The 13,055-nt window shown below is 39.6% G+C and overlaps 1 protein-coding gene across 5 annotated transcripts in view; it reads right to left on the reverse strand.

Annotated features, from left to right (window-relative positions):
* Window positions 1-13,055, reverse strand: part of RABGAP1L (RAB GTPase activating protein 1 like) — a 247,593-nt gene that overhangs the window by 174,712 nt on the left and 59,826 nt on the right. For all 5 annotated transcript variants that reach the window (XM_075422625.1, XM_075422622.1, XM_075422626.1 and 2 more), the window contains one exon: window positions 10,920-11,070. In XM_075422625.1, the coding sequence (XP_075278740.1) occupies window positions 10,920-11,070 (151 nt within the window). The remainder of the gene's footprint in view (window positions 1-10,919; window positions 11,071-13,055) is intronic.

The raw sequence follows: 13,055 nt of genomic DNA on the forward strand, positions 1-13,055 counted from the left end.
AACGTTGACCACCAGCACTTTGTTAACAAAGGCATTCTAAGAGACTTCAAACACCAACTGTGATTCTTTGGAGAAACAAAAAAAGCCAGATACAAAGTATGCTTTTGGATCCTTTGATTCTCAGTGTTCCTCTAAGCATTTAGAGCTCTCTGTTTAATTCTCATAGCATCAAACATGAACATATTGAAACCAGCAATTAAGAATCAGCAAAAGGTGTTTTGCTCTCTTAAATAAATGTATTTAAAATTTTTTGAAACATTAACTTTCATAAAATAGTCATAGGAAATGCTGCCTATTTTAAAGACAGACTTCTGCATCTTTTTCTGCGTAAGCCAGCGTGGGACCCCAGACTGGGCTCTTAGCGAAAGCAGTTCCTGGTGGCTTGAAACAACCTTTCAAATCACACAACAGAATCTACAAGGAAGTTGCTCTCAGCTTTAATTCAGACACAAACCATTCCAAATATAAATTACAGCTAGTAATTCAGATTTGCAAGAGAGACAGTCATTTTTAGATAGAGTCACTGTATTTGCATATGCAAGCCACTTGCAGATGCCAATGTGGCAGTTCAGCAACCCAGTGACACCCAAACGGCCTTCTCATTTCAAAGTCAGCCCGAGGCGGCCCCAAAATGCTTCTGGAGATGAACGTTACTGTTTAGTTACATGTGCAATAACAGAAATGAGTTAGTCTTACAAACAAGACATTTAAAATCCAATTACTCCGATTTTCAGTGAAGTCTCCTGATTTCCAGAACGTGGATGCTGTACAGACAGCATCCCCTGATGCCTCTCACACTAACTGCTCCGCTACAGTAACGTCCAGAACCCGAGGCTTTGTCTCTCCCTCTCACCTTCAACAGCTCCAGCCCTTGAGTAATGCAGCCTCCCGAATGCCGGTTATGCAACCTTGGTTTGAAGTCAGGAACACGGGAGTTTTAGATTAAAGAGTAATACCAAGAGCAGGTCGATTGTTTACACGAAAAAATAAAGCTGTGCTCTCAGGAACAGCAGCTTTCTTGCAGTGGTCCACATACATAACATTTGCTTCATCTTAGCAGTGCCCTATGCTGCAACGGATAGATGCACACACACAGAATGAATATGCATTACATAAAGACAACACACCCCGCAGAGAACTTCAAAAATGATCCAATTCTACTCAGCGGTGTAGAACACCGTTGTTTAAAACATCCTCTTACTATGGCTGCTCTTTCAGCATCAGCATCATTACTGCTACAGGAAAACCAAACACCTATTAACAAACCAATATTCAAATTAAACCAGAATACCTATTAATGTTTTATCTACAAAGGAGTATCACGTATTTTTAAAAAGAGCTCTGAGGTGCCAAGCATTTACCAGAACTACCAGCTATTACCACACACTCTACTGGAAAGGAATAGCAAGACACTGAGACGTCCCCGCTCCATCCTACCTCACAAAACACTTTCTATCTGCATCAATATACATATATCCGGAGTCTATAGGACTATCAATTTTAATATCAACTCTTCCAGTAACCATCATTTAAACCTATTCAGGCCATCATACTGATATTACCCAAGGTTTTATCATTCTGTTTGAAACGACAGGCAACTATGCTCCCCTGTTCCTGCAGATAACGGATTATAAATTCACACCGACAAAACAAAACGCGGTCTCCAAGAGGGCAAATGCAAATCTGCAAATGTGTCAATTTGTGTGACTTTCAGAGCCGGCAGGTCACACAGCGCCCCAAGAGCCAGGAATTGCCTTGTCAGTGTCATTTTACAGTGCCATCGTAAGTGCTTATGTACGGAAAAGGAACTGCTCGAAAATAAATGTGCAGAACTTTATAATTTCAGGCAGGCCCTGAAAAAAATATTATTGGCATTATTTTCCACCTCAAATATCACACACAAAAGTTAAAATCAAAATGACATAAAAATAAACATTACTAATAGATGCTACTCCTTTCTTCCCTGAAAAGAGCTGTCATTAAATTGAAGAATTTCTTTGAAGATGAAGAGCGAGCACAAGATCCTCCCTTTTGTGCACACAAAATTGAAAAATTTTCTCCAGAAGAGCTCTAAATGAATCAAAACTTGGCAAATTAAATTCACCTTAGGGACATTTTATTCCTGAGTTTGTAAGAGTAATATTAACATTTACTATGAAACTAGGTACCCCAGTGCATTCATAATAATATAAAACTTTTATCTGAAGTCTGAATTTAAATGAAGCTATTTAAAGAATAAAAATTCTGTCAACTTCTACTCTTTAGAGACAATATTTTTTCACTAATTTCTAATGAGTATTTTCAGTGCATATATACCTAATTATTCCACAGTGTGCAGCACCACTAAAATAATTCAAACAAGATGACTGTAACTGTCAGCACTAACAGTGCAACTTATACCAAAAATGAGGTATTCTATCAATCCAACCAGCATATGATCTGATTTTTCTCTACAAACCACATTAAATTATAAAAATACCAAGAATCTACTTGCTCTGAAATGAACGATCTCAGTTTAAGAAAAGAGTTAAGTAAAAGTCACCCTATCCTCACCCTTTCAGAAAAGGAGGAGAAAAGTAAAACATAAAAAGCTGCCTACAGATACTCTATTTAAAGGAAACAGGAAACTGGAAAAGTTGCACATACATCTTGAAGTGATCAGTTCCTCTGGAATTATTTTGCTTAATATCCAAGTATCTCATTCAAAAATCAATAAAACAGGTATCAGTAATCTCTCTTGTTAGTCAACTGAAAAAAATCACCATTTTTAAAATAATAATAATTGATCCTTTATAACTGATAAGCATATAGCTACATTGTTCTTGATATCTAGTATCTCTACGAGTTAAGAGAGGCCGTTCCTAATTCGTAGCGAGAACAAATAAAGACACAAAGAAAAAACTAGAACAACAAAAATATCATAGACCAGCATTTCCAAAACTTTTACTGCTGGGAAATTTCTGCAGTGCAAAAAGACGGGCGTGCTGTGTGTCTAAGCTCTGTAATCACGGTACCATCCTCAGAGATTTCCAGATGCTTTCTTGCAGATGGGGGGACCTTTATTATTTTCAGTAGGCCACTTGCCACAAGCCCATGTGTCCAAAGATGGTGGCTGTCCCGGGGCGGGCGGTAGCCCACGACAGCAGTCTACTGGGAAACAGGAGAATGCTTCACTGCATAGAGACATTTTTGAAAAACTGCTGCAAGAAGAAACCCACACGCTACACGCTGCTCTTGATACTCTCGCCTTGCTTGTGCCCAGTGTGCCTAGCAGACAGAGCGCTGATGAAACAGCTCGCTCCCCGCTGGACTGAGCAGAGAACACACAAGTTATTCCTCGCTACGCAGAAGCAGCAACTCCCCCATTTTCAGAGAGGACAAACAGATGCAGCATTCTGAACACAAATATTTGCTACAAAAATACTCTAATGTTTCAGTCCATTAACCAACCTGCTGTGGCAGCTGGTGAACAGTCATCTTTTTAATTAGACACCCTTACTGATTAATTAGTCTCAGAACACTGAGCAGTGGAACCCTGCACGATGCCATTGGGACAAAAAATATTCCTCTTCCTAGTGCTGACTTAATATCCTTTGGTATTGCTGCAAATAACAAGCTTGATTAATTTTCTACTCAAACTAAAATAGCCTTCCTATGTAAGTAATTCTCTCAATCCACAGCTAAACTGTTTCAACCCAACTGTTTCACACAAATAATCAAAAAAAACCCCATGCCCAAAAACCACAAACGTGGTATCAAGGCACCATTTTCAAAGTCAACTGCATTTAATCTTATTTGCACAGACACAGGGGCTCATTTGTAATCTCATCCACTTTCCATTTACCAACGTCAGCAAACTAGCAAAAAAATTTTAAAAAGCCAAGTCAATATTAAGTATGAAGCAAGGAAGCAAATGCCTCTTCTCCTTTGAACAGTTTTGGTAATTTCAAAATGTAAAAAGTAGATACTTTCCTACACTGGGTTTGCACGAGTTGATCTTTACGTCAGTCCTTTGAGATCAGTTTGCAGACAGATGCACCAAGGAAAACAGATAAAGTCAATTCAATGCATGGAAGGATGGTACTTCAGCAGACGACAAAACTTCAACAATGGTGTTTGCTATTTTCAGCAAATTTTTTGAATTTTGGACAAGAGACCGCTATTGCACCTCTTGGAGAAGAGGCGATACACACATCTATTTGCAGGCCTTCTCATAGTCCTACCACTGTGAGGAAGTTTCTGTTCTCAGAAAGTGCTTATAATAAATATAAAATGATCCAAGGGCTGGAGCACCTCTCCTATGAGGACAGGCTGAGAGAGTTGGGCTTGTTCAGCCTGGAGAAGAGACGGCTGAGAGGGGATCTGATTGCAGCCTTTCAGTACTTAAAGGGAGCCTATAGGAAAGATGGGGACAATCTGTTTAGTGGAGACAGCAGTGACAGGACGAGGGGTAATGGTTTTAAACTAAAACAGGGTAGGTTTAGGCTAGATGTAAGGAGGAAATTCTTTACAATGAGGGTGGTGAAACACTGGAACGGGTTGCCCAGAGAGGTAGTGGAGGCTCCATCCCTGGAAATATTCAAGACCAGGTTGGACAGGGCTCTGAGCAATCTGATCTAGTTAGCGGTGTCCCTGCTCGCTGCGGGGGGGTTGGACTAGATGAGCTCTAGGGGTCCCTTCCGACCCAGAACTTTCTATGATTCTATAACAAAATGCAGCTGTTAAAGAATTTCAAAGCTTTTTCTCTACTGTAGCTCTTCCTTTTCTGTAGAGGTTTGTAACAGAAGTGTTAAGACTGAGCCGATGACCAGCCACGTGGAGACTCACAGCAGAGCTACAGCTCTTGCACGTCACCTCTGCCAAGAGGAAAGCAGGCTGGGAGCCACAGACCCACCCGCAGCAAGGAAACAGAGACAGAGAGCAGCAACGCTGTCTAAGATGTACACAGCCTAAAGCCAGCAAGCTCCTGAGGGAAAAGCCCATGCCATGAGCATTGCTTGGCTCCTAAAGAGTACCAAAAACTCACCCAAAAACCAGTTTGTTGTCACTAACCAAGAGAAACCCGAGAGATGTAGGGATGACTTTGTAGCCAGCATCCCTTGTCCTCCGTGTCACACACAATTGATCCTGGCCAAGGCAGCTGAACACATGCACCGGAGGGCTTGTGACTACATGGATACGAGACAACTAGTGCGAGTAATGTGTAACGTGTAATTCCGTCGGTGTGTGCAGACCACTTCCATTTGCCTTTGTTTACTGTTCATTTCAGCAAACAAGTGCTAAAGCTTAATTATGTATCTGGGCCTACAAAACGTCTTAACCCGAGAGGTCTCCAGAAATTCTGAAACCCTAATTTGCATTTTTTTTTCTTTTTGCTTTATAATGAGAGGATTTGTCTTGTAGGAATCAGATGTAATAACACTGGTCCAAACAGAACGGATAAACCACATATTTTAGCTCTAAATTGATTAGATCTCATCGAGCCCCAAACCCAATGCATTTGCTCTGTCTTTTGCAGCAAGAGAACATTTCATTCATGTAACTGGTCCCTACTGCATGAGAATCATACCACTGTGTCATTAGAAACAATTTCAAACTATTATGTTACTGAGATAAATTATTTTCACAACATGGCAATACACCATCTCCAAATCAGCGCCTCTCATATTTGCTTCAGACTTTGGAAGATTCCTGTGAAGGATTTTCACTCTTCTGTAGAGCGGTTTGAAACGTTATTGGCGCAGACGCAAACACCATTACACAGTCAGCAGACAAAGCTGGTTTTTGGCCAACTCTTCTGAAGCCTGACCCTTTAATTAGTTATTATCTCTAACTGTTCTGGGCACATGCTCATATTGCCAAAGGAAATTATGACAATAAACAAATAATCTTCTTTTTGGTTCTCTTACAAGTCATTTGGCAGGACAGCCATTGAGTCTTTCTTTAAGACCTTCGACTCAAAGTCACCATCCATCTCAAGAAAGGGCATTCACACTCATATGCAAACTTTCATCGCTTTTGAGTAACGTAGCACTACCAGCATCTCCTGTACCTGAGACTAGGTTTCTTTTTCTGATCATACTTGAAATAATAATAATAAATTTAAAACAAGTTTTGTTTTCTTAAACCCAGAGCAGCAGCAGTATTTGGAAGTCTATATATGCTGTTAGATGAACTTTATACATACAGCTCATCTCTTAATGGAAATCAGACTGTAAAGTGAAAGTCTTTTATAAAGAAATGATACATTTAACAATCATAAATCCTACCTTAAAATGGTCCATCCAAAAGTTTGCAAAGTATAGAATGCAAATGACTGCCTCCTTTTTCTCCTTTCATTATTTTACTTCTGCAACTGCATACAACCCTGACAGGTGTTGATTTCTACACTCAGGAAAAAGGACTTGAGTGTAGGCAATTTGAAGAGTAATCAGTAACGGCACTACAAAACAGGCACCCAGTCTGTCCCACGGAAAAAGATGGACAGAAGCCCTGCCCGACCAATTCAGCAGCAAGAACACATACAAGAATGAACCATCTAAAACAGAACAGCAGAATGTTAATAATAGGCACCATAAGATGTAATAAATAAAACATCTGTCCCCATTCGGATGCAACAAGTGTTCTACAGTAAGTTGCTTCATTACTGCCATCAAGTGACAGCGGATTTTTAACGATTTACGTATGGACAGTGCCTGACACCTATTCTGAGAGGGACAGAGTGGAGTAAGGGCAGCAGTGTGGGGCAAGGCGGAGCGTAACCGTTGCTGAAGAGGATTACCAGTCACCTCAGCTGTAAATGAGGTAAACTGTGGCTTGCCACGCAGCAGTTGAGCGGAGCTCAAAATGTGTCTCGTCACAGGAAAAATTCATCTGAGTCTCTTGAGAAGAGCCAGTGAAGCTGAACATGAAACAACATCAAGTAGGCAGAAGAAAAATCTCTGTCAATGAAGTGACCCTAGCTTATGCACGGTCTTCTACTTATCTTCTTTCAACAAATGGATCTGACATGCTTTTTACAAAAGCTCTATATCCAAATACCAGTATTACCCCTTCATTATCATCACAGAAGCAGATCTTTCTCACTCCGACTTGCATTTCTGTTTTCCTTAAATATATATGTATATGTAAAAATACGAATTTATCTCTGCTGGTGTATCTTTCATTTTTCCCCTTCTTTCCCACGCCACGTGCAGCTGGGTCAAAAGCCTGTGGCACACATGCCAGAACGGTAACTAAGGCGGATTTTGATTGTCGTATGGTACAGATTTACATATATGTCAGAAATGAAGCAGCTGCCAAATCACAACTCCTACACTCTAAAATTGTATGCAAGACCTACTATTGTGCTCCAGTCAAAATTTGAGAGGCTCATGGTAATCATGAAGCTGGAACTCAGCAGGAGATGTAAGATGTAGCAAGACAGTGCTCGTCAGTAAGAAAGTACTTGCGAGAGCAGAAGTATTTCTTTCTCCCTTCCCTCCAAACTCAGCTAGAGATGGGGACTATCTCCGTGTGTGAATGCTCTGGTATGGGAAGGGAAACTCCGTTCACTGGATCATTCTTGACAGACCATTGAATTCCAGTGCAGAGGACTAGAAGACGTCCCTTTTGGAGAAAATAATTATGGCATTGATTTTTCTAAATAAGACAGAGATTTTATTTTGCATTCTGTGCTGAACTGAAACACTAAAACAAGCCACAAATCACTCTCTCCTATGGAACACAGTGAACAAAACACTCCTCTAACTGCAAAATACTGCAGGAGATTTCAGAGCTCTGCACAGAGGGATATATGTAGTGTAACATGCGTACCAGATCTGAATAGTTAGCCAATCTAACATACGTCTGCACAGACTGCATGCAACTGGCGTACAACAACAAATGTGTCTGTATCATGGTCTCTAAAGTAAACTAAAATGTTGAGAGTGTTACCATTCAGTTCATGACCAGGAACATGTTTTTGGCCTGCCAGTCATACAATTCTCCTCCGCCACTAGCAAGCAGTTTCACCAGCAACATCGTAGTAGTTTTAAAGGTCCAGTTTTTAATATATTTACCTCTGTTTCCCAGAAGAGGCAGTCATAAAGTAGGTATCATACGTTCAATATTAATAATTCCAGCTATTCGGTTCACCTTTTAAGCTGCGATAATAAAATGCCTGTTTTCAAGATTTGTCCCTCAAGTTAGCCCTCTGAAAGTCTCTTTAGAAAAAAATTCCTTCAGATCTTATACAATCAAAGAAATCAAAGATGCTTTTAAAGCCAAGCCTCATTCAAGAAAACTGGCCAGCATTCCTTATCTTACTGGTAAGTACTGGCTAATACTATATTAATTACTACAGTACTCTATAGTATTTTGCTATAGCGTTACACATTTTAGCCATGCTATTTTCATCACTGGACAAAAAGCCCCAATTGCACCTATATAAACTTACTTTCTTACACATCCCTGGGTGCAGAGAGTTTTCCAGTGTGCCCTCTCTCTGCCTGACGTACTGCAATCGGCAGTTTGGCTGAACGGTGCAAGTAAGGCTGGGTGACCAGCAAGGGGAAAGGGCCGGGCTGTTGGGAGAGCAGGCGTGCACAAAGGAGCTGCTACAACAAGCTAGGAGATGGAGCGGCACGGGAGAGAATGTTACGAGAGGTTCCCAGGAGCTAGGCAGCAGCGGGGAGCTGTTTAAGGGGGAGAGCTGTGCCGGGGGGAGCTGTATGAGCAGGTACGAGGCAGGGGGTCAAGCTCGTGGCTGTTACTGCCACCTCCTACTCCTTGTATCTCAGCACGCTTTATTCTCAACACTGCAAGCGCAGAGCTCTGACACCTCTAACCACCTAGGAACGTCTCACAGAAACACGCTCTGGGATGCACACGCTTACAGAATATACCACTAAAGTGGTCAAGATGCCCACAAGAATATCCGCTTTCCAGAAGTGGGCCTAAATAAGAGAGAGACGTTAAGCAGAACAACAAAAGGAGACAATGACTGTCTAAATGTATCTGCAAATTGAAAGAAAGAAGATTAAAGCTGTGTATTTGATGGAAAGAATAATTAATTATGGAAAAAATGAAGTACATGTTGTTGGTGTGTTCAGACGGTAGCACACAAACAACACAGGAAAAAAAAAATCAGTTCTGCTTTTTCATACAGAAGAAGCAAGTGAACATTCAGTAATACCCAAATAACAACTCTGAAGTTTAACATGCATATTATTATTGTTGACACCCATAAGATACTAACTACAAGAAAGCTTTTAGTGGGGTACAGAGAATAATATATGACTTTCTCTCTCTCTATATATATAATACCTTAATTCACATTACCTACACACCAAAATGAAACAGAAAGTTCTGTTCACAGATGTAAGTAACAGGTAATAATTAATTAAAAAAATTAGTTGACAAGTTTTTCTGGAGCACCCAATATTTACAATTACAAAAAACGCGCCTTAGCTTTGGCTTGGCACAGACTCTCTCCTATTCATTTCTTTTCATGAATCCCTTCACGCAATGTACGCCAGATGTACGCGCAACACCAGCAGTTACATACAGTCAGACTATAGAAGAAATTCTGTGATTTCAGAATAAAAATTATTTACTTCAGAAAAATAGTGAGTTTACATAAATGCTTCAGTTCAGAATAGGATTTAATTTTCTAATCCATAACAGTATTTAACATTCCATGTTAAATACTGTATGCAATATCATCTTCTAAAATACATGTCATTGAAAGATTTCTATCATGAAAAGGCCAAGCGTAGCAACGCCTTTTTAAGGCATGAGGCCCTAGCATCAAGATAAGGCTTGCAGTGTACAAGTTCTCCACTCCCTCCTCCGCTGTGAAACAAACATCTTCCCCACTTTTGGAAAGCAAGAGCAAAATAATGGAGGTGGTTTTGATGCAACATACAGCTGACAGATGTCCTGTGAATGGTTTCTAAGGAAAATACAATCCAACTACAACGTCAAAAAGAAAAATTTACACTATCAAAACATCCTTCTTTATTGGTAAAGGACGAAGCAGCCATGAGGACAGATCTCACTCCAGGGGCGCTTTTAAATTTCACAAACATCACGGGTAGGTCAAATTAAGAGGACAAGCATTAAAAAGACGTTACAACATTATGAGAAGAAACTTTTACTAACGTTGTCTACCCCAGAACTTTTGTATGGACAGATGATTCATTCTCTAGATAACAAAGCCAACACTTTCTATGAGCAACATACAAAATTACCTTCACCCGTTTCTGCCATTGCTGAGACTGCTGTTTTTCCCAGAGTGCATAACTACCCGGCAGTGGCAAGAATTACAGAGCCTCAAATGGTGAGTTTACCTCCTGACACTGCACTGAGTTGCTGCTACTACAACACAGTAGTTCTCAATCTTTCAATCACAGCTATAACCAGTCTAGAACATCTATGCAGACAACCTCGTACAGCGTTTATTGACTGCACCGATGACATTATGATACAGAATGGGAAGATTCCCAAAAGGATTTTCCTCTCAAATTGCCCATACAGCAAGCAGACTGGTTTCCTGCTAGGTAAAACCGTTTTTAACTTTCTCTTTTAAAATAAACAACAAAACAAGAAATGCAAAAAAAAAAAACAAAAAAAAAAACAAACCACCCAAACACCTGAACAACAAGCTGATGTGCTTATTATCATCACAGCAAGTGCACAGAAAGCTAACTGTCAAGCATTACTACAGATATAGGTCAGCAATTTCTATTGTTAATGCCATTCAGCAGGTACCCACGGCAGGAGGTAAAGCCACCTGATCAGTATTTCAGTTGCTTAAACCAAGCCAAACTGTTTCACTCTTTGCTACTTTGCCACTGAACAGAACTGCTGCTCAGCAGAATTTGTTTTAAGCAAATGAAAAAGAAAGAAAAAAAAAAAGAAAAAAAGAAATCACTTACCATTGTGATGAGAACTCTGTATTTATCCAGCATTGCCTGGTTGTCATGGCATCCTGCCAGCAACTGCCAAACCTCTGCCCTCAGTGCTTCTGGAACACCGCTTTTCACCAGGGTAGATAATCCGTTTGGTCTCACAACGAGATTATTGTGCCTGAGAAAGAGACAATCATTTGCCTATTATACTTCAACTACAGGAGTAGAAATCAAGAATTACAAAGCATAAAAAGTTTTTCAGCTTTCCAATGTTATTCTGAAAAGCAGAGTCAGCAACTAGCGACAAAGCTTTCTTCCATTGGTTACTTGTATTTGTCAGATGGAAGGCAAAAATTCTGCGAGGATTTACAATTAAGTACCAGTGGCAAAATGTAGTGATATCCAAATTCTCTAGGTTTGGAGAAATTAATAAAAATTAGAATAAACAATTACAGAAATTGAACTAAACTGGCTAATGAAGAATAATTTGAATTGAAAGAGAAAACTATGCCATCTGCAAAGAAAATTCAATTTAAATATTTGTTCAACATATAAGTTTAGCTTAGGTTAAGAAAAGGAAATTAAAAATAACCTAAGCTGTGTAGAGAAATACATTTTGGAAAACAAATAAAAGCCAGTTTTAAGAATACTAACATGAAGACTGAAGTTCCAGATTTACACTTAATGCTAGGAGTATGTTGCAAGCCCCACAAAGCAGTAACACTTGCACATACTTTGGTAAAATCCCACCATTCCAAATAAATCTGCCTATTGGCTTGAGCTGGTGTTTTACTATCTGTTTGTACACACATCAAGAAATGTAGGAAGACAATTGCAGGATGACTTTTTTTATTCTCCAACGCTCTGTAACTGATCCTACGAAAGTCGGCATGCAGAACTATGAAACGGCCATGTTCAGACAGGTTGAACACTGAAGACGTGCCTTTCAAAATGAATCCAGTCACGGAACCCACGCGTTCCGGATAAAATCGCTGGACGTGCACAATATTGCAGTGCTTTCAGTCACAGATGTTTAAAAATCCGTTTTGAGGTAACAGCGTTGACTGATCTAGATTAAACCTCGCTTTGACTTACTATGGCCATTTTCATAGCAATGCAGCAGGAAGAGTGCGGGAATTGACTCTTTTTCTCTTTAGTGCAGGAACTGCTTTGCTCTGGTATTGTTTTGACCATTGCTATGTTTTTCAGCTCTACCAGTAGGAGAATAGTGAGAGGGGCAGTTTAGCCAAATGGTAACAAGCTGTGATTAACTTAAATAACCTGCAATTTAACCCTCGATCTTAAGTAAATGTTTAGAGTACTCATTCTTTGAAACAGGTCATGAAGACGTGAACAGAATACCACTGCTATTTCAAAGCTGCTCTAAATAAAATCTCTGTTTCCTGTACTCTGAGGATGACATCCCCATTTTTCCAGTGACTCGAGAATTGAAAAGAGAGTGTGATTATATAACAACCTTATTCTTTTAAACACAGTAATTATTTTTGAATTTTAAATGTGCAGTGTAATACAAGTAATTTCAAACTTCATCATTCAGTTAGCCAAATTAAAACCCATCTTTTCTCCTTTTCAGTACATTTTGCAGTAAGTCATTAGAGACTAATGGCCTTGTGATGGGAAAAAGCTAGAAAGAAAACCCAATATTCACAGAAATATTCAAAAGACTGGACAATCTAAGCGGTTATAAAATTATGAAATGTACATTCAGGAATAAATTAAATACACCAGAAACAAAGTTCAAGTTGTGTGAAAACGAAGCATTCACAGCACACTTCAGATCAGGTTAGTTTGGTTATTACATGGATTTGGTCATATGTGTTACATGAGGAACACAGAAGGCCTTCTGTAAGGACCTGGCAAGCAGGTAAAATAAAATGAACAGCTGAAAATGTACATTCCCAGCGAAACATAACAGGGAACTTTTCAGTGACACCAAGAAAACAACACAAATAGCTCATGGCAACAACTAACAGAGAGGCACATTCCACACTGTAATACCATCCTTATTACTTAATATACTCCCAGCTGAGAATTTAGTATGCTACAGCACACCAGATTGTACTGGATTTGTTGTATATTTACATAGTTTTATAGTACAGGTAATACTTTAGCAACACTGGTCCATGCAGTAAAGCATAACTC

Source organism: Opisthocomus hoazin, chromosome 6 (assembly GCF_030867145.1).
Source record: "Opisthocomus hoazin isolate bOpiHoa1 chromosome 6, bOpiHoa1.hap1, whole genome shotgun sequence".
NCBI classification, from domain to species: Eukaryota; Metazoa; Chordata; class Aves; order Opisthocomiformes; family Opisthocomidae; genus Opisthocomus; species Opisthocomus hoazin.